Below are 23,183 nucleotides of genomic sequence, written 5' to 3'. Positions count from 1 at the left end.
AAAAAAAAGCACAAACCAAGTTGCCCATAAGCATCATTTATAAATTCCAAAGTCCTTTATTATTATAACCAGTCACTTCTAGCTTTCTACTTAACATATGGTTGGCTCACCTCCAATTTGCATAAACACTCTCACTGTGAATGCCTGCTATGAAACGTTAATACCTGAAGAAAATTTTCACTCTTGAAATTGGTGAGACGTCTCCTAATTATTTACATGGTTTTTTCCCTTAGGAACTGAAAGCAAAATTGAGCTACCAAATACTGTTCAGGGACTGAAGCAATTACATGAATATTTATTTAATCATAAAAGTTCTATGTTGTCGGAGTCAAATTGGTCCTCACAATTATGTGCAAAATGAACCTCTGAAAGCTCATTGTAAAGATAAAGCAGGATGGTCAGTGGCACCTCTGTACATTTTCCACCCTGTAGAAACAAGCTAGTTAGGTTGTACACTTCATTCTTACTGAAGGTAGGAACACAAACAAAATCCAAACCCTCAGATTGAGGACTGAGCATTCCCTGTTTAGGTCACTTAGTGCTACCCAGCACTGTTCCAGCGGGCTAGTGTCTATCCTGCTATCATGCTATTCACTTGTTTTCCACCCTGACAAATTCCTTGCCAGACTAACTCCATATAAAAAGGCAAGCAAAGGAGAAATACCTACCCATTCGCTAAGACATGAACTTCCTGCCAGTTTAAGAATGTTTCTCTACAAATGATTTTACAAATTGCCAAATGCTGGGAGGCCAGAGATACAAGCAACTACTGACCTTTCTGATAAAATTTTCAGCCTATTGTTGTATGTAGTACTGCTGTCATACCATTCTTGACAGTTAAATGCCTACTGTGGTCCCAAGAATTGAGAATGTTGCTTAACGCCAATGTTTATCTGAATTCTGCTGGGTTTGTAAATAGTACCAAGAATCTGTACTTGTACAAGGAATCATATTATATGGCTTTTTTTTTTTTTTTACTACCAGCATGAATTTATATCTTTTTTCTGTTCTGAGGATTGAATCCAGCACCCTTACACTGAGCTGTGTCCAGCTCATTTTTAATTTTTTGCTTTGAGGCCAAGCTCACTGAGTCACTAAGTTCTCTGGACTGAGTTGAAATTTATGATCCTTCTTCAGCTTTTTGGAGTGCTGGGAACAGAGGTTTGTACCACCAGCCTGATTGAACTTAAGTATTTTATTTATGCAATATTCATCTAGTGTTCAACAAATTGATTATTCAATTGTAAAGTTTTTAAAAAGTCAAATTCACCCAGAAACACATTGAAGCTGTTTTCTATTCTTAAAATGATAAAATTAGAAATATGTTTCATGAAAAAATTAGATAAAAGGGGTAGAACTTGATAAAGATTTTGTTCAAGGAGCACAAAAACAACAGAACTAATTCAACAGACCAGGGTTGACTGATAGCAGGGCATTTTAATTTTTTCTTTAAATTGAAATAAGTCAACATAGTGTATCATATATTTTATGCTTCAGGCCTTATATATTAGTTTAAGGCTCAATATGGACTTTTCTGTTCCAAATTTATCAGATATCTGATGACTAATAAAGAATTAGTATAGATATCTTAGAGGCACGAATTATCTCCTAAGATAAACACCAGTTTTTCAATAGTTTCTTTACCAGGTAATTCCTCTTTATTAGGACATTTGCATGTATTTCTTCTCTTTCACAAAATGAGGCAGAATGTTTCAGCAAGTAAAAGAAATATTATTATTATTATAATTTTCTACATTGAAAATTGAAATATTCAAAGTGCATAAAAGTCATCTTATATTTAATTATCATCTGACCACTGACTTAATATCTGCCTTTTTGGAGAATATCATTATATTTTTTACCAAGTGACTTAAATTATGTTTTAAAATGGGACCCAATAGAGATTCTCAGAAATTGAAAGAACAAACAGACAAACAGAAAAGTCAACAAGAACAAAAAAATTAACCAACCACAGAGATTCTATTTGAAATGAAAGGGCATTCGGTGCCTTCAATATGAATACATTTTGAAAAGAAACAGGCTTAGACAAATACATGGCAAACCAAGCAGAACACAGCCATATAGTGTACCCATCAGGTCGTGCACCTGAGACATGAAGTTTTCATAATTCTCATCTGATTATTTTTGAAATAGCAAGAATGATACGCTGTTACTTATCTCTGAATAACCAGGTTTTCTATGTTGGACAACATTTCTGCAGTCATGTATTTATCCTCCCCTCTATCCCAATAATTACTGAACACTTAGTATGTGTCACTTACTCTGTAAATAGTGGAGAAGGATCTCCAACAAAAGAGGCAAATCCTGTTCCCCAGTGAAATTTCAATTTCAATTAAGCAGAGAACAAATAGTAAGAGAAGCCAGCTGTTGAAACAGCTGTTTCACAAGGCATAAGTGCTATGAAAATGAACAGCGTCACAAGACAGTGTGGCCAAATGTGAGTTACTATAGTTTAGATTGTCATGGAAGGGTTTGAAGGAGTGTGTGGTAGGTACAAGGGTTCTCAAACTTAAATGTGCCTGTAAGTCAAATGACGGTCTTTGGAAATTCAAATTTGTGGATTTGTGGAACCTGAAAGTCTGCATCTGAAATGAACTCCCAGATGGTGATATATCAGGCTTTCATGCCACACTTTGAATATTATGGACTTTAAACAAGAAATGAGAATGGTGAAATGAATTAGGGTATCAACGAGTGTTTTAATGATAATAATGTGCAGTGATTTTGGTCAGCAAAGAACTGAGAAATTCTCAGGTTTCTCTCCATCTCATTTCCAGTTTTTCCTCATTTGTTTCATAGGAAGCTCTAGTAGAAGGCATGGTGAAAATATATGAATTCTGAGACCAGACTGTCCTGGGCTTTGATTCTTTTGCTGTCTCTTGGCAGCATAGTGGATCGGAGTAGTTTTTTTTTTTTCCTTCTCTCTCAGTTACTCTCTTACATTATAGGAAGCTTAGGTAATCAGTCTGGCACATAAAAAACAGTAAATACATGATACTATGATAGATAGTCTGCACTGGCTGACTCACTATCATTTGCAAATGTTTTCCCTTTTGCCCACTTAAAACATAAAAGCATATAAACCAAACCAAAGTGCTTTGATTTCCTAGACTGTCTTGCAGCTGAAGATCACCATGGCCATGTAACAGAGTTACACTCATGACATATTGACAAAAAAAGCCTGGCAAGAAGGGAAGCAAAGAGAAAAAAATTCCAACAAACAAAACCAAAGCCTTTCAGGGAGAAATTCTTGCATTCATTTTTCAATTTTCTTACTGTCTAAACTGCAGAAACATTTTTAACGGTGTAACAGGGTGCTCATATTCATGCAGTGACAAGTTTGATGATAAAAACGGCAAATTAAAAACATCAGAACAGAAACGTCAAAAAACCCTCATGTCCACTGTAAAGTCAGTATTCCAACCATGGGTTACTCATCAAGACTTTTTAAACTAAGAGAAAAATAAGCCCTGGCTGTTCAAGCATGTGTTAGCAGGGTTTTCTGGTTCTTAAGGCTAAATTTAATGCATATCTAATTATTTAGTAAAGCTATTCATTATCATTACTTCTAAAGACAACTAGTCACAGCCAAAGCAAAACAAAACATTTTTAGTGCACTTAACATCACAACCTGCTGCTTGTCAAAAGTTAGACTATCAAGTAATGCCATTTTAATTTAATTCTGATTTCTATTACTGCTGAAAATAATATGAGAAGCCCCATAGATCACTTTCTAAGTTCTCAAGGCAAACTTGGAGTACCCACTTTTTCGAAATTGTAAATGAGTGTCTCTTAGTCTACGATGACTGATGATATTCTTGCTACATACTGAATAACCCAGTGTCAACTATCATTTCAGAGCAAATCTGGAACACTCTATAAGAAATACACAAAAATAGCTGCATTGGACCCTGTGCCTGGTAAAACGAGACACAATGAATTATTCTGAATTGGTTTAAATGGAAAACCATATTAGCATAATGAATGAATTGCTGTGAAAGATATTTGGAAAGTTGAGCTGGGTACAGGGGAGAAATAGTCCTAAAGAAAGTTAAACAGAGCTACGTGGGTGAAGGTTCTCTAATAAAGTTTGTTAAATAATTACTTACATGGTATCTACTATATGAGAGGTGCTTCAGGAAATGCAAAGACAACACAGTATGCTAACTTCAAGCTCTGTCCTGATTTGGTAAAGACAAGGTCACACTATATGATACCTCAGTACAAGATGAGTGAGAAAAAATAAGCAGAGATGTCTAAGGAGGGATGCTTGCCATAAGTTAAGGTGTTTTGGGGAAGCATGGCTGTAAACAAGAGGTGAAATTGTAACTAAAAAATGTATTATTGGGGGTTTATCAGTCAACTCTTACATAATTTGAATTTAAAGCCTGCTTAACATGAGCTAAAAGCACATGGCAAAGGCTACAGTTATCTCTTTATTTTTAACAAAGTGATGTCCCATCCCAAATGTCAGAGACTCAGTAACTGTTTACTACAGAAGCACTCTAGTTTTCATGCACACTACTGTCTTGAAACTGCAATCTAGCAGTCTTTCAGTTTCCAAATTCAACAGGCAGATGTGTGCTTATCTGACCTCTGTATCACATTTGGCTGTGTTTAATTTTTCACTGTTGTTTATCTTCCCCACTTATTACCTCCTCCTGGTCCCCCAAGTATCAGTTTGTTCTAGAGTCCTATCCCTGGTTCACGTTCTCTCTCCCTCCTTTTGACGTTCCTCCATGACTATCAGGACATCCTTATCAACATACATAAACACAAGTATCTTTTGTGTACTTTCAAGCCATAACTCTCCCATGTTCCCCTGATCCACATGTCTCAAAAGTCTACAACGCACACAGACAGTTCAAAAGGCACATTCAGTAGTGAATTCCTTCTAAAGCTGCTTTCTCTTCTTTCCTCCACCAGGAAAAAAATCATATTAACCACAAATTATACAACAAAATGGCACAAACTGGGTGATCTAAATGAGAGCAATTCATTTTCTCACAGTTTTGGAGCCTGGGAGACCAAAATCCGGGTCTTCCCATGATTAAATTCTGAGGACTGTCTGCTTGGTTAGCAGATGGATGACTAGGTCACATAGGGAGCTGTCCCTCTCTGAAGTACACCCCTGGTATCACTCTGCATGTCCTAATTGCCAACTAGTGATTTCCTACTGCGCATTTTTTATTCTGTAAATCTGTATAACTTGTACCCCTTCACTGTTTTTTTTTCTTTCTTTTCTTTTCTCCTTAAATAAAAAAAAAAAAAAAGGACATCAGTTTGACTGGATTGAATGAAGTCACTGTCTTCAAAATGCCACATTCTGAATTATGGGAGTTTAGAGTTTAAACATCTGAATTTGGGGTATAGTAAACACAGTCAGTTCTCAGCAGCCCTTAGACACAAGCCTGAGAATTTATCATATGTTTCGATCAGATCCACTCTCAAGATTGGTGCGTTTTAACTACGATATATACCTTCACATCTCCTAGACTCCTCAGAAGGGTATAAAAAGTCTGTAGGATTTAAACCCTGCCTGTCTGTGGCTGAACGTGAACTCCCTGATTTTTATATTCTCTTGAACAAAGGTCAACTACTTTATCATTTGGAATGAGCTCCCCTTCTCTTTAGTGGAACTCCAAGATTTGCTGCAGTGTTTTCCATGGGAAGTTCTTGACCCTGCTCCAGTGCACGTTTGCCTCATGCTACCTGGCTCCCCATCAGGGAAGTTTATCATTTCTGCCATTCTACTACCACTGAACACACAAAGTGCAATTCCTGAATTCACCTTCTCTATGACCATAGCGTTTTAGGGCTAAGGAATGAAGGACAGGGGAGACAGGGAATGTAGACCCTGGAGTCTGAATACATGAGTATAAATCTTAGTTTTAAGATTTTAGCTGTCAATTTTGTCAAGTTATCTAAGTCCATGGATATAGAACAATACTTCTTTCACAAGTTTACAAGAAACAAGTAAACTAACAGATGCACCATTAAACATCAACTCAACAAACACCAGCTTTTCTTGTAAAAACACACAAAATGCAGCAACAAATCAAGAAACTCAATTTCTGAAAAGGTAAGGTCTTGTCTAAATTTCAACAGACAGTGTGTGGTAGAACTAGGAATTCAGTTGAGATTTAGAGGACCTAAACGGTACAAGCTCCACTTTGCCTTCTCTATACGCTAATTCAATACTGAAGGCAGGGTAGGTGTTCAGTAAATATCTGCTGATTTACCCAATGTACTATGAATTCAATTATAATTATTTTAAATTTTAAATGTAACTTTAAAAATTAAGTCTAATTATACTTAATTAAATTTTAATTAATTAAAAATTAAAGCCTCCTTGCAATTCCTTAGTTCACAAGTGCTTACTAAGCAAACCTGGTAAAGATTTTGCTATTTTTTCTCAATTTTTGGACCCTCAATTTTTGTGACCAGAAAAAATTTGCCTGCCCAGCTACTTATTTGGGAAGCTTTCCTATTTCTCTTTTTTCTCTCTCTCCTTTTAAAAGACATTTAACTGTCAAGCAAAACTTTAAGCAGCAAGAAAAAATACCTCTGTTGCCAAAGTGATTGCATATAGAATTAAATTTATATTAAAATATATCTTACCAACAGGGAAAGATGTACACAGGGCCTCAGAGCCTCATTAAATTCACTCAATAAGTAATGTTAGATGTGGACATAGAAGTTAGTGATGTGGCAGGGTTTTGGGGGATGAACATAAAATATGTCAAATAATGTATTTTTCTGTTTTGAGATAGAGTCCTGCAGTTATGGTTTGTGTCTGGATGTCCACTCAAAGTTTCATGGGGTCATGAGGGTGAGCATCTAGAGTCTGTGATTGATTCATGGTCTAATTCTGGGATTATGGATGTGAGCACTACAACCTCTCTAGAGTGTGCGGCCTACATACAATATAAGGAACAGAAATTGTCATCTGTTATGTTTCCCTCGTTTTTCTCTTGTTGCTTTTGCTGTATTCTGCTGCCATGAGCCGTTGCTCCTTTACCATTCTACCCTGCCTTGGATCCAGTAGATTATGAACTGAAATCTTCACAGACTGTGAGCTAAGAAAACCTTTCCTTCCTTAATTTTGAGTGCAGGGTGTTTTATCCCAGTAATGGGAGAAAAGTAAGCAAAACAAAATTTGGTGCTAGAGAAGTGAGGTTATTGCTGTGACTATTCCCGGCCATGTGTGGTTCCCTTGGAGAGAATGGCTTGCGGGAAGTTTGGAAAGGTTTTGAGACATTGCCTGAAAAGGTAGAGCTGAAATGCCTTAAGCTGTTCAGGCTCAGGAGGTTCTGCTGGGAAGAAGAACTTCTTTGATTGTTGGACTCCAGATGATGGATGTTATAGGTTGGCAAAAAGTTTGTCAGCATTTTTCTCATGTCCAGAGACTTTGTCTGAGACTAAGATTAAGGTGGCAGACTAATTAATCGGGAAGAAGAAATTTCAAGGCAGTTGAACATTGAGATGATGGTATGGCTAGTGTTGGGGGCTTTCAGTCAAATTTATGTTGCAAGTCAAGAGCAAAGGGTCCAGCAGGATGATTTAAAATGTTGTGAGTTTGGACAGAAGGAAGCTCGAATAAAGCTATGGACTGCAGAAATAAACCTGAGAAAATCTTGATTTCTCAGAAGGAAGAGGAAAACAGAAAAGATGGCCTGAAGGCATTAGAAAAAGCAGCAAGTCTTGAACCTTTGCAGCTTTAACATTGAAAAAGTGAAACTTTGCTTTGAGATGAAAGCTGCAGAGCACCAGGTTCCAGAATAGAGACAGCACAGAGAATTTGTTCCTCATATTTAGACTCAGAATGCACAGCAGTTCAGGCACTCAGTCTTTACAGGTACTGTGGCTACTGCTCCAGCTGGCCTCAGACCTTGGCATCATCCACATGGCACTCGGTTTAGGCCCATGCATAATGTAAGAGTTCTGAGGTTAAAAGGCTTCTTCCCAGATTTCAGAAGGCCCAGGAGCCCTGACAGTGTGCCTCTGTGAGGGCAGTGTGTGAAGATATGAAGGTGAAGCCAAAGGTGCGCTAGAGACCCCAGAAGTTTCAAAAACCCAGGAATGCACATTGCCTAAAGAAATATATAAGAAGGGAGAAAAGTGGGCCCAAAAGAGATGTGGGAGCTATAACCACCAGAAGTGCCAAGGGGGTGAAGTCACTCAAGATCTTTGGCACTCACAACCAGACTGTTTCAGATGTTGGATGTTGAACAGGACTTAATGCTTGCCCTGCTGGATTTTGGGACTTGCTTTTGTCCTAATCCTTTGTATCCTCCTGTTTGTGACTTTTGGAATAAAATGTTTATCTTGTGTCACTGAATGTTGAAAGTGTTTAACTTTGTTTTTACTCAAAAAAGGGTTGCAGTTAAAGAGTTTACCTTTTATCTGGGAGGAGATTGGGACTAGTACTTTTTAGCAATGCTGAAACTGTTAGAATTTTGGCAACTCTTAGAGATGGACTAAATGCCTTTTGCATAAAGAATGTACATAAATCTTTGTGGGGCCAGGGACAGAAGGTTATAGGTTGTGTCTGGATGTCCCCCCAAAGCCACATGCAGTCATGGGGGTGGGCTTGTACAGTTTGTGATTGATTCATAGTCTAATGCTAGAATTATGTGCGCATGCTATATTCACTCTAGGTGGTAACCTACATCCAATATAAGGGATAGAAACAGTCTTCTCTGTGTGCTCCTCCCATTTTTGCTCTTGTTGCTTTTTGTGACTTCCAGCCACATGGACTAGTGCTGGGATTTTATACTACTCCACTTATACAGCGATATTTTAACAATTTTCAAATGCTTATCCTGAATTTCTAAAAACACCATGCTAAAAAGTGTGTCTTTCCTGAGAGATATGCTATTAGTTGGTGAATTTTAACATTTTCTCCTGAAATAGACGTAAAAAGAGGAACAAATAAATATATGTCTAAACAGTGATCATTTTATAACCAAGCTGACTTGTTTGTCTGCCTCTGTAAAAATTTTCCATGATTTTGTGGGACAAATAAAAAGTAGCAATAGAAAAAAAGTTTTTCATGAGTGTTTGATATCCTTCAGAAGTTGCACTTAATTTCCCATGAAATAATAATCCTTTGAGGAATAAAGTCATCCAAACTAAAAAGTTTAAGATTTATTAACAGATATTTCCAAATTTTTAATTATTTTACAAAATATAATTAATATTAGAAGTGTTTTTTATTTATTAAAATTTACAGATTACCTTTATGATATATACATTTCTTCAACAAAGGTGAAACTATTATTAAACACAATTTTTGTATTTATTTCAATGTAAATATGAAACTCATTTTAAGATGCAATTTGGAATTATTACATTATCATTGGTTGCATAGTGTTAAAATATGTGCCCTTCACTCCCAAATGGCTGTCACAATCTTGCATGTTCAGAAAGCTGTGCTGGGGTAACGAGGTCCCTTTGTGCTTTCCCATTCACCCTAGAGAAAGAGGAAGCATTTACCTAAGTGAGTTTGGAAGGAGACACAAACATGTAGCAGGTAGCCCCTTTTTCTTTCTGTCTTTGGCGTGTAGCTCTGTTCCCCCCAGGATTGAGCTATCCCTGAAATCTGCATCTCTGTTCCAGTCCAACTTTTGGGTGGAGCACAACTTTGCCTAAAAGTGAAGCTCACCAAGGGGAGACTCAGGTGATTCTGAAGATATACCACATTTTATTTTGTTGATTTTATTTGAAATAAAGGTGACACTTTGGCCCCCATCGGCTACTCTTTTTCCTCTCTCAGTTGATTTAGAATCTGAGTGGTTACAAAAGGAGTGCAATCATGCTGTTATCCTAGCCCTTGAATCAATAGGCTCACTTCCTCCTCAGCCCTCACAGTCAGCCAAAATGATTTGTCTGCAGCAACAGACATAAAGAACAAGACAAGATGATTAAATTTTGTGTGTGTGTGTGTGTGTGTGTGTGTGTGTGTGTGTGTGTGCATCTGTATGTGTGCATGAGTGGTACTAAAGTTTGCACTGAACTACAGACCTAGCCAATTTCACCATTAATTTATTTATTTTTATTTTTATTTTGAAACAGGATGTTACTAAGTTGCTAATTTGTCCAGGCTAGGTTTGAACTTACATGTTTCAGCCACCCAGAGTGCTGGGATTAAGAATATGTGTCAATATTTTGAAAAACCATTAGATATGGCCCTTGTATTCAAAATGAGTAATTTTACTGAAAGAATACCTACCTTTTGTTTTCCTATGTTCCAAAGAAAATGATAAAAACAAAAAGTAATAAATATTACATATACCAATTTCCCATTTATCTCTGTGGAATTCACATTGGAACAGTTATGAACTCTCGCTCTAATATCCAAGTAACTTTAGTGTAAAGTTTGCTTTTTCATTACGTATCTAGAGTATGTTACAGCTGGATGGAAATGCATAGAAAAAGCTATATATGTACAAAGGGCATCCAAACTGTGATAATTTTTCATTTATGCTTACCTTTCAAGAGACACAATATATTTAAAATACTCACACATATTTTTTAAAAGAGAGGGATCCATTCCTAAAAGGCTACACTGTTGAACATATAAATTGTTGATTCTAGTAAGGAACTTATTACATAGAAAATTGATACAACAAAAATCACTATTTCTCTGGTTATTAGAACATCTAATTATAAAAACAAATAAAATCACCTTTTGTCAAGATTGATTTTTGTTGACCTATGTGAAATGCAGGCAACTGTTTCATAAACCATAAAAAACATTGAAAATGAACAACATAAATTCATAGAATGAATTATTTTAAAAGATTTTCAAAGCTTGTTTGTGTCTTAAACTATTATCACTGTCATATGCAATAAGGTATAGGATACACATTTGTTTGCAATACACCATTCTAACAACTCTAAAGTTCCTAATGTCGAACATAAAATAAAATTTTGCACTTATATGATATGAGGTATAGTTCCAAAGAGGAAACCTAGAGATGTATTTAAATCCAATCACCTTGGTTCCACTTATCAACTCATTTATACCTAATAAAATGAGGCAGTGTAAGTTTTTACACTGCAAAATTGTTTTCTCATTCTCATTACAATTATGTAGGAATATGAACTTTTGGTTTCTGTCAAATGAGTCTATAGCAAAGGCAGGAATATAAATGAATGTGAGTCTCTGTGATTTCGGATCACACGCAAAATACTGACTGCTAACTGGTATGAATATTTATCAGTTGGTGTTATTAAAAAGGCAATTTTTTCCTTCCCAAGTTGTTGAATAAACCATTTCAAAATGTTACTCCATCTGTCAGTGTTTTCTGAAAACAGTACAAACCTTCTTTTCTATCTTCTGGAGTAATCTTCACTTTTGTATCTGTTATATCTTTGAATGAGGCCAGAAAAAGTACCACATCTCCTTTCTCATTCTTTATAGGGACGATATCCAGGAGACACCAAAATGGGGACCCTGCAATGATAACAAAAAGACAAAGCATCACTGCTTTCTGTTGGTTCTCAAAAAGTCTAACCAACAATAAAAATAAAGTCCCTACTGTTTTCTTCAGCTCCCCTCTTCCCTCATCTTAAAAACATCAGTTTTCAGATTCCATAAATATCAAGCCCATGTGCACCTCTTCATTCTTGAGTAAAATGCTTTCTTGATGATATGCACTATTTTGAACGGACATGTCTTTCTGTGGTAATACGTTTCTGCAGACATCATGCAAATAATATTTCTTATTTGAGCTTGATGGTAAAAGCATCCACTTGAAGAGAGCTTGCCACATTTCATCCCAGCACACAGTGGTTTGTAGGGACTTCATTTGGTATGAGTCTGTTCTAGGTTTATTAAGTCAGTTTAAAAAAATCAATGATCACTCACTAGAGTGGCCAAAATAAAAAGACAGAAAATACCAAGTTTGAGAGAAGTCTTTTAAACTCTATATATCTTGGGTTGGTTTCAAATTAATACATGTACTTTAACAACTGTTTGGCACTGTGAGGTTTTATACAGCAGTATACATCACTGTGAATGGGTGACTTATGATTATTCACGATTAAGAGGATAAATACCACAAATATCATTTTGAGCAAAAACAGCTAAACTCAATTGAGTAGAATGAAATATAAATTCACTTACATTAAGTACAAAAATATGACAAACTAATCTGTGATGTTAAAAGTAAGTTTAGGGATGACTATTGAGGATCGTGACAGAAAAACACAGGAATTTCTGGAATGCTGGTAAAATTTTGCTGGTTAAATTTTGTTTCATGTACTTCTTGCTATTTACATCAGATAGATTCATTCTTTGAAAACATGTATTTTTCAATATATTACAATTCAAGAATATATTTGCAAAATAATCACAAACAATTGCACTTTGTGAGCAAAATAACCACGAGAAAAAAATTAAGACTTAAATTCAAATCTATAGTAACCAAAGGGTCTTGCTTAAGGCTTATATTCTTAAATGTTGTTATCTACTTTAAAGTATGCATTTAAAAATACATAAAATTTCCTGCACAATAATTCCCATTAGAAGGGATTCTGAATCCTTTTACTTTTTCAGTTATCATTTTTACACTAGAGAGACAATATGATATTTACAAATGTGAGTTTGATTTATTTCACTTACGAGGATAGTCTCAAGTTGCCTCCATTTACCTAAAAAAGCCTCAAGTCATCCTTTTAGTAGCTGAGTAGTAATCCATTTTGTGCTCTGATTTTGTGACATGAGGAATTACTTCCACAATAACAATACGTAATTCATCAACTAGTGATGTCTTATTGTTTTTTGTAATTCTACATTTCTACTCTTCTTTCTGTTTTGCTTTTTTCTCTAAACAAAAAAAAATGGGTTCTGGATAGAAATATTTGAAAATGATAGAAAAGCTGTTTTTTCATTGAAAACCACAGATCAGTCTTTTCACATATATTTTCCTTCATTTTTTATGATGGGAAAAAAGTATTTGGTACTGTGCATTTCCACTTACTTGAGAATTAATATCTAAGTCAGAGTATAAAATAAAAAATACCTAGAAATACCTGATAGTTTGAGTTGTATATATTGTATTAAACTTCACAACACAGTTGATATATCCATCCAGCTTTACAATATGAAGTAGTTGATTTCTATTTAGAGGCGATGCTATGCAAAAATCATATTTTATTATAGCTGATAATGTGACTATCACAATAAAAGTGTCTAATATGTTTCTATCATAAAATACACATGGAAATTGTGAAATATGATTAAGTATGCATGGAGTATGATAAAGAATGTTTACTTTTCCCAACACTTTCAAAGTTATGATTTTCTGCTTGTTTTCTTGACCTAGACCTGTGGTTTCACATTTCATTCACCTGGCCCAGGATCAATGCCAGAGAGCCCTGATTTCAATACTCTTATCACTAGGAGCCTGGAAACTGTGGATCTAACCATTGTTCCAATACTAATTAGCTATGTGAGTATGGGTCAATCGATTAATCTTCCTGCAACCTGGTTCCCTGCATTGTAATATCCTTATATCTATATTCACTAGTGGAGATAGTAACTCTCCAATACTGAATTAAAAAATAATTCCACTGTTCGTGACTAATATGGAAACCTCCTAGGAGTGTAGGGTGTAAACAAGCCATAGCTCTGAACAAACACTATTCTCCCCATCATCCCAGAATGATTTTTATTTCCAAGTTTGTCTATGGCATCATTTCAGCTTGGGGGCCTTTTTCACTCATGTTGCAACTATGGTAAAACAGAGCAATCAGTTCAAGCTAGCAATGAGTTCCAAGAAAAAACAACAGTGAGGACCCAGAGAATGATGGCTTTGATATTTGGGTCACATCTTAAGTCTCTTGCCATCCATTACTTTGTAAAAATATAACCAAATAATAGTAGGCTATTAATTTTTCTAAAGGTCTCTTATCTCTGCTCTCAGACAAGCGCCATAATTGTCTCTGCAGAGTCTCTACCCAGGTGCACCAATGTACTTTGGAAAAAAGAAACGGAACAAAATGAGGTAAAAGCCAAGGAAATAGCTGCCAACACAGCAATATTCTGTAATCAGCTCTTTATGCATAACCATCATTTCACATTATGTTCCAGGAGAGCTAAAAGTTTCTTTGAATTTTGCTTTTTAAATTACAACATGTAATGTTTCACATTTTTTTTTTTGTCTTTTTCGTTTTTATCGATACCGGGGATCGAACTCACGACCGCCTGCTAGCAAGGCAGGTGCTTATGCCGCTGAGCTAAATCCCCAGCCCCAACGTTTCACATTTTATAAATCCAGTAAGACTTTATTAGTATGGGTATCTGTAAGTTCAACTTCTATAATAATTTTGCATGAACTAGGATGGCATCTACATTCCCAGTGTTTATATGACAAAAAGTTCTTAAGAAAACAGTAAAATGGACATATAGATCTATTTCCTTCCTTCTTTCATTCTCCTCTCTTTATCTCTTTCCCTCCATTCTTTTCTCTGTCCTTTCCTCTCTCCCTCCCTCTTCCGTCCTTCCATTTCTTTCCTTCTTTTTCTCTTTCAGTTGCCACTTCATATTAATCTACACAAACTGCACTACAAATGTAGCTTTGGGAACCTCTAAACTTAGAGAGCAAAGCATAAGCCAAGTACTTCTTTTTCCAAAAAAGAGAGGACAGATGCAAAAAGCCTCTGGTCAGATTGGAAGCCAGACCCTTCCCTTTTAGCTGGCTCATCTGTCCTTTCCTTCCCCGTTTTCTCAGATCTCTCTACCAGACTTTCATTCTGGCTCGTTCACAACGTTTTCAACCTTTCATAACTGCAATTATTTAAGACTGTTCATTCGGGTATGACTTTTCTTGTGGTAGGCACAAGCATGATGATGATCAACTTCTTTACTCAACAGCAATTCAGGCCCAGTCTAACAGAGTTCTTACAGGGATACAGTGGCGGTTACCAAATCCCTCAGTCTTGACTTCAGAGATGTGAATGATTCTTAAGAGAAGGGTTGGAGAGCAGCAATCTTGTATCGGTTTTTAACTTCTTCTGTATATAGCAGCAGTAATTATTATGCAAGGTGGGGAATGGCAAAACAAATGAGACTCCGCCAGACTAAAGCTAATAACACCTTTAATTTCCGTGGATAAGTACAATTGATGGGAAGAAAAGAGGGTATATACTTTATATGGTAAAGTTTACTTTTAGAATCAAATAAATAGAATATCCCACATCTCTTTTTTGTCACTTCCTTTTTCCTGATTAGGAAAGCAGGGTGCAAAAGAATTTGATTTGTTAACATTTGGAATTTCAAAAGGATTCATGTGCTTTCTATACACCGCCTACACCACACAACTTATATTTGCCAGAAAACAGAAGCTATGATAATGCTTCCGGTATGAATCCATGATTCAATACAAAAAAGTACAGATATAAAGAAAGTTGTGGGGCTGGGGATTTAGCTCAGCGGCTTAAGCGCCTGCCTTGCAAGCAGGCAGTCGTGAGTTCGATCCCTGGTACCGATAAAAACGAAAAAGACCAAAACAACAAATAAATAAATAAAAGAAAGTTGTGCAATCAGTGGTTGTGCTGTCATGATAGGAAATAGTTTTGCTGCAGAAAGTAAAACAGTGGCTCAAAGTGGGATAAGAACACTTTGCATGTCGCCACAATTTTTTATATTAAGCAGAAGCTGGAAAGGAATCTTAATAATAAATACACATGACCTTCATTTCATGAAATTATGTCAATAATAAATATAATTTCCTGAGTGTCATACAACTGAGCATTTTCAGGTGCTTCTCATACTTCACCTGAAGTTTAATGAGTCCTGCTTCTAAACCATTATCTCTGTGCTACTTATGATGCAGTGAGAGGTTGGTCAGTTTTAGAAATAGGTTCAAGGGATGTGTCACAGAGTAGCTGTAGGAGAACAGCTGCAAATGAACAAACAATACTGCTCCCAGTGGGAGTGCAGTGACAGGAAGCTGGTGTCTACAGCAGAGAAGGTTGGACGGTGACGCAAGTCCTAACAGTCTGTCACTTGTGCTCCCACCATGTTCTACCCTTAGTCATCTGTCACTGGCTCGTTAGAAGTATTTCCTCTGGACCTAGTTTTCCTCCTGTGTTTTCGTTCAATAATCTTTGAAAGTGTAGGGTTCTGAATAAAACCAATCAATGGCTTGTCACAGCTTGTGCAAATCATTAGCGTGACATTCAAGAATCTGATCAATATGCAAGGTCAATTTTCAAGGGTCTACAAAGGAAAACAAGTGGAACAGGCAGTGTGAAGCGGTAAACTAATGGAAGTGCTACATTAAAATGCAGGGCAAGGTCTCCTGGATTGCCCAATGCTACGTGGGACATTTCCAGCACTCTCCCTAGTTCTTCTTGGTGTCTGGCAAGTAATGTTTCTTTCAAAAAAATATGTGAAGGCTTCACCTTCCTTCAGTGAGCACCTCTCCAGGCACCATCTATCTCTAGTGCAGCCTACACAGGTCATAAGTCTTTTATAGCCATCGCTTGACCTCATCTGCAAGGCTATCTCTGTTTCTATCCTCCCAGGACGCTTCAGATTGGTAATGGTGGAGCACAGAAGCTCTATGCAAAACACACAGCAACATCCCAGAGCAATCTCTTCTGAGACTAGAAGGCAACCTAGCCTCATGAAATGCCTGGCTCAAGGCTCTCTTTTTCCATTGCTCCTCCAAGGAAAGAAGGCTGTATGTCACTGATCATTCTTAGTGAGCAGAAAATTTCTAATCCCACATATTTGTTTTCATGACTGCTACTTCTAAGAACATGACACTGATATAGATAGACTCATTCCCTTGATACCAGACTTTAAGAAAACAACTCAAGATTTTTTTGAAGTTTCTTGGCTCACTGAGAAAATACTTCATTTGAATAAGAATGTGAAGATTAAGTTAACCCTCTCTAATTGCATAGGGCTTTAACTGAAGGAATCTATGATTTTGTTTTCAGGGCAATGGGAATAATTGTACCCATAAACAAACAAAATGCTCACATGAGCTCACCATGGAAAGAAGGAGAGACTGGGATCTTGGAATTAGCTATTTTAGAGCCCAAATAAAATTTTTGGAGATTATATTGCAAGAAATTGGACATAAAGTCACTCATCAATTCCATAAATATTTTTTGAGGTCCTCCCAAAGGTACTGTTTTTTTGTCTATATCAGTAGGTATCAGTGTCTACTGATGATGTCTATATCAGGTTTTTGTCTACATCAGTAAGGAAAACAGAATAGATCTGTCTTACGCTTTCGACTTATATTTTAGCTTGGAGAGAAAAAACAATAAACTGTAAACATGATATACAAGTAAATGATTTGGTTAATTAAAAGGTCTTAAATGCTAATGAAGAAAAAGTAGAGCAGGATAGGGAGAGAAGTGTGGGAGAGTGTACAAAGAGTGTGCAGGATGGTACAATTCCCAAGGCACTGCTCACCAGGTGCCACTTAATACCACTTTTGACTACTAAAGAAGAGGTGTATTACTCCAGGCCCTCCTATAAACAAGCCATGAGGCAACCGTGATCCTGGTTGGAGGTCAAGAGAAAAACAGAAAGAAGACAAATCAGGTGAAGGTGTCTCAAGGTGTGACACCGTTCTGAGAAGACCAGCAAGACCTCAGGGAGTCGTTGGAGGAGGAACAAGCCTTTCGTAGGAAACATTGCCTCATTTATTCATTGGACAAGAGAAATTCATGAAAAGTTTAGCCTGTGCCAGCACACTGATGAGTTTCAGAGGACAGCGATTGGGGCTGTCAGTCAACTACTGCCTCTTATCAGAGATATGGCAAACACGTTCTCTTGGCTACTTCAGTCATACAGGATAGTATCCCTCGCGGCCCTTCCTTCCTGCATGACATTTCCAATTCCACCGGGAACCAAATCTCCTATCTGAATGCAGGCTTCCTACTGCCACCTGTCCCTCACTGATTCATCATGGAATGGTCAACCTTTCTTCCTGCCAAGACCAACAGTGAAGGCATTAGGTTCACTCAACAATGAATGTCCAAAGAATCTTTATTCCTGCTAGCAAACCTCATGGAACAGCACTGCCTCCTGTCCTTATCTTTATTCTTTTCAGTTACAGAAATTACACCATGGTATCGATAAATTATTTTTGCTTAACATAATCAGAATCAATCTATGTTGTTTATGAACAGCGCTTGTTAAAGAATGTGTGTGTAGAAAAGCAGGGCCAAGACATAGTGAGAAGAATACAGAGCTACGATAGCATTGCATACGGCCAAAGTCATATACTTTCTATTTACTGACTGAATATCCTAAGGTGTGTTTGTAGCATCACTGCACCCTATGTGCCTGTTGGATACAAAGCTACTTTTTATGATTCAGAGCTTTGAAAAGACTAGGAGATTAAGGGCTTCGAAGTACGTTGTAGGTTTTATTTTTTCATTTTTTTATGTTTGCTTGGTTTTTTGAGACAGGGTCCCAATATGTAATTCAGTGATCCTCTTGCCTTGAGTGTTAGAATTTACAGGTGATGCCCAGTCACTTTGCACATTTTAAATGGTTTAGCTGTACATACAGCACTTTGATTCTTTAGCCAAAGAAAGCAGGCACAACTATTTTTCGGAATTAATATTTTCTAAAGTCAGTGGTGGTGCAGGGTGGATACTTCATGTATTACTCTGCTATACTCTAGGACATTTGCCTATAGTCCTCATAAATGAAACATTTTCTGAATTTTTAAGTGAAGCAGATACATACCATATATACACTTTGGAAAACAGAGAGTTCATCTTTTCCTTGAACACATTACTATTAATTTGAAAATGCAAAATCATTTCAGATTTCTGGAGTTAGAAAAGTACTTAGAAAATGATAAGAAGGAACTCTTTATAGTGAAGAAAAGTTTAGAGTAATGAATTGTCTATGGCCAAGATGTTAATTGTTGGAAGAGTTGGAATTAGGCCTCAAATCACATGGCTCTCACTATCATGAGCATTCCAGGAAACCTGCATTCCTTCAGCTAAAACAGCCAAAGGCAAAACTATCAAAGAAACTAACATTTGATTACAGAATGTTGGGTGGAAAAATTATATGTGCACATGTTATTGATAAAATAAGCTAGGAGATATAAATCCAGCCTTGATGAATTCCCTTTTCAAGAAACTAAGCTTAGAATTAGAATCGTTCCCTACAAGATTGGACAGATAAGGTCAAAGGTAAAAGGGCATGGAAAACATGTCCTATGTGAGAAGGCAGAAACGCTGAGGTGAGATTGGAAATAGTTGAAAAAGAATTGAAAAGAAAGAGTTAAGACCCTTATGCCAATTCTCTAGGGAATAAATATATGATTACAGTTTTAGGTGACAATTTAACACCTTCCAAGAATATGCAGACAACAAACAGACTGAACATTTCTTCCATTGTGCAAACTCAACTTGCAATACAGACTCGTGAACACTGCGCCAGATTGCCTGGAGTCACAACTTGGCAGGCATGTGAGGCAAAACACTCAGACATCTTCCACAACTCATTGCTTCTCTCTGAAACAGAGTAGACACCTCACCAGCACTGGAGGCCAAACCCCATTACCATCACACACATAGATTACTACGTTACACATAATTTCTAAGAAGATTAATTCTGCATTACTTATCAGACATCTGCCCAAGAAAACATCTGTTATAAAAAACAAATTTTTACAGAAAATTTTCTCACCACGACTCATAAAATTATAAGAATTATCCTCCAATAGAAGAAAGGCACATTTTTAGTCTAATGTGTACAATTAACACATAGTAATTAAAATCTCTCCTATACTGTGAGGGCTTCATTTTGATCAATTTGGTTATTTGCCTTCAGAGGTTAGCGAATTCATTCTATGAATATAAGGCCAGAAGATAAACATTTTTGCCTTTTTGGTTCATATGGTCTCTGTCTCAGGTACTCAATTTGGCTGTTATAGGGCTAAAGCAGTAATAGATAATATGTCTGCTAATTAGCATGACAATGAACATTCCAGTGAACCTTCATTTATAGAAACAAGCATCCTACCAGGTACAGGCCATAGTATATCATCTCCTGATAAGGAAGCCTACACATTTCTGTATACTAGGGGTTAATTCTAGATTCTTGGGAGTTTTGACCAAACTTGTATTTGTATTTAAATTTGTATTTACAAAGTATTTAAGAAATACTGTATGTTAATACAAGAAATCGACTTTCTTTAGATAGAATAATGATAGCTTGTAAAAAGTTTCTAATCAGAAAACCCTATTTTCTTAATAAAGACTATTTCTTTTCCTATTGGATAATAAGACTACACTAAATTATTCTTCACCTGAAAAATAGGCATGGCTATCAAAGACCTAGAGACACTCTTGAAAGATTTTTTTGTTTTTGTCTTTAATTTCCAAATCCAGGAACAGAAGCTGCTTTGGGAATTACGGCACTGAGTAGGAGCTTTGTGAGCTGTATCACAAAGCAAACTGCATGGAAATCAAGAGTCCACAGGAGTGAAATGGAGATTGTGTTTAGTCTGCAGAGTCAGGCCAAAGCAAATGGAAGTTAAAAGGTGTGTGAAATTTGCACTCTGCCAATCTCTATTATGCATGCAGAAGAGCAAGTATTTTCTAAATCATTACAGACTGTATATACAATGAAAAACCCTGGGTAGGCAGAGACTTTTTAAAATATCAAAACACACCCTGTGCTTTTGTAGTTTCCCGTTAGTACTTACTGTTGTTCTTAGCATTGCTAACAAGGTTTCTTTTGCTGTTTGAGCTCTAGTGCATTTCTGAAAGAGAATATTTTTTTTAAATAGTGGAACGTGATGCCTCAAAAGATGTTAGTGAACTCCAAATTGAAGAATTCTGAGAAATAAAGCTTTCTAAAATAAAAACTCTCCTTTTCATAGTTTTCCATTGATAACCTGGCCAGATTGCCAGTTGGTAGAGATATTCCAAGTTGTAAGATATTTTTTCATCCAAAGTCATCTTTTTATAAGGATGCCACTTAGATCCTATAGACAGTGCTCTGTGAATTAGAATGTGTTACACAAACAAACAGACATAGACATGAAAAGCCAAGAATCTTGCTGTGGCCGCCGCTCCCCGCTCATTGAAAACACCCAGCACTCCTATACCCAGCAAAGTCAAAGCCGGATCTGTGGTTTCTGTTGCAGGTGCACTTTTTAGGGTTTTTCTTGACACTTCAGTCTTCCTCACTCCTTTCTCACAAAAGAAGATCACTAAATCTCGTCTATTCAAGTAGCTAAACCTCTGAAATTATTCATGAACACATTTCCTCGTCGGTGTTCACTGCCACATTAGAGGGAAAGCTAGAGATTCTCAAGCTTTGGTGCATATCAGGATTACCCAGAAGCACCTAACCCAGATTCGAGTCAGAAGTCTGGACAGGGCCTGATAAACTGCATTTTTCATCAATTTTATGCTGGATCTTCAGACCCCACTCTGAGAAGCACATTCATTGCTTATGTGGATTACCTGCCTCACATGGTAGGAAAAGTGGTCTTTGCAAAATGAAGTATTCATTCTACAACTTTCCTGCTTAAAATGCTTCAGTTCAAGTACTTCAGGAGAACATGGCGGATAGTTAACAGCAACTACCGGAGGCTCTCTGAAAAGCTCGGCTCAGAAATCAGGAATGATGTGGACTAAGGAGACACGAGCCGGTAGAGATATGCTCTGCTGACTCAGGAACGAACTGGGCTGAGAGAGACCAACTTAGAATACAGTCCTGGCGCTAAAATAGGAACAGAAAAGTCTCGGTGTGGAGGCTGGACCCCGCGCCATTGGAAACCGCGGTTTGGATTTCCCGCCGCTCGGCGGCTGACTGCCTCCACAGCGGCTCGGCAAGGAGAGACGCGCAGAAGCTCTGGGAACGGGAGTCTGTGAATGGAGTCAAAAACAGGACGGACAAGGAGGCGTACACGAAAACTGACTGGTGGCGAGGTGAGTGAGAGAAACTGACCCCCTACCACAGTTTGACCCCAGCGGAGGACTTTCTGGGCTCAGGCAGTCCTGTAAGAGCAGGGCGCGGTGGCGACTCCAGCCACACACTCCCCTCTCGGACGGGATTGGTGAAAAGTGCCTGGCCTGCGTGACGCTGCAGGCGGACTTGGTAGGCTGGCCTAACCCAGATCCCAGAGCCTGACAGTGGCCCGGAGGGGTGACTCCCGCGTAGGCTGCCTAGTCTGTAACTCCCTGGTGCGCAGCGGTGGGCGGGAACACCTAGCCAGCACAATTTGATTAGGCTGTGGCTGACAGGCAGGGAAACTGGGCCTCCTATGTAAGCTTGCATTTTATAAGGAACGGAGAAAATGGGGAAGGGAAGCAACAAGAAAGGCTCCTCGGCCCCCAATTCTGAGAAACAGGCAATAGCAGACACCGCACCAATAGACATTAAGTGCCATATAGAGAGCCTCATAGACCAATTCAGGAATAAAGTTATCAACGACCTGAAGCTAGAAGTATGCAGAATAGTTAGAGAAATGCTAAGCACCACCCAGGAAAAAACAGATGGTGGAATGGAAGAACAGAAAAAGAGGGGAGAATTGTTTGATGGAGAAAACAGAGAAAGCATAGAGTACGTGAAGCAGGTTCAAAGGGACTATCAAGAAATTAAGAAATCTATCCAAGACTGGCATAACAGCTTGAAAGAAACTAAGGACAGACTATCTGACTTGTAATATGGGAGAATGAAATGAAAAACTTCTTAAAAATAACAAAGAAACAAACAGCAATAATACAAAGACAAGAAGATGATAAGAGGAGCCATAACTTACGGATTAAGAACATAAAAGAAGAAGTAGGGACACAAACAAGTGAACTACAAAAGCTACTCACAGAAATAATCCAGGAGAATTTTCCTAATTTAGCAAATGGTAAAGATACTCAGATGTACGAGGCATACAGGACCCCAGCTACCTACAACCCTAACAGAGAAACACCCAGGCATATAATAATAAAAATTCCAGAAATTCAATACAAGAACAGAATATTAAAAGCTGTAAGAGACAAGAAACAGACCACTTACAAGGGAACACCCATCAGAATTACAGCAGATTTCTCTGCACAAACCATCAAATCACGAAGAGCGTGGGGGGAAATAATTCAAGCTTTGAAAGATAATAATCTCCAGCCAAGATTGAGATATCCTGCACAACTGTCCC

General features: G+C 37.4%; 1 protein-coding gene across 1 annotated transcript in view; it reads right to left on the bottom strand.

Moving 5' to 3' along the window:
• Positions 1-23,183, bottom strand: part of Kcnh8 (potassium voltage-gated channel subfamily H member 8) — a 356,910-nt gene that overhangs the window by 213,792 nt on the left and 119,935 nt on the right. The window contains exon 3 of the mRNA XM_063256994.1: positions 11,351-11,482. Coding sequence (XP_063113064.1) covers positions 11,351-11,482 — 132 coding nt within the window. The remainder of the gene's footprint in view (positions 1-11,350; positions 11,483-23,183) is intronic.

Source organism: Cavia porcellus, unplaced genomic scaffold (genome assembly GCF_034190915.1).
Source record: "Cavia porcellus strain 051 isolate PalLab524CR breed Dunkin Hartley unplaced genomic scaffold, mCavPor4.1 scaffold_10, whole genome shotgun sequence".
Lineage (NCBI taxonomy): Eukaryota > Metazoa > Chordata > Mammalia > Rodentia > Caviidae > Cavia > Cavia porcellus.
The sequence above is the reverse complement of the archived record's forward strand: the minus strand, read 5'-3'. Positions and strand labels throughout refer to the sequence as shown.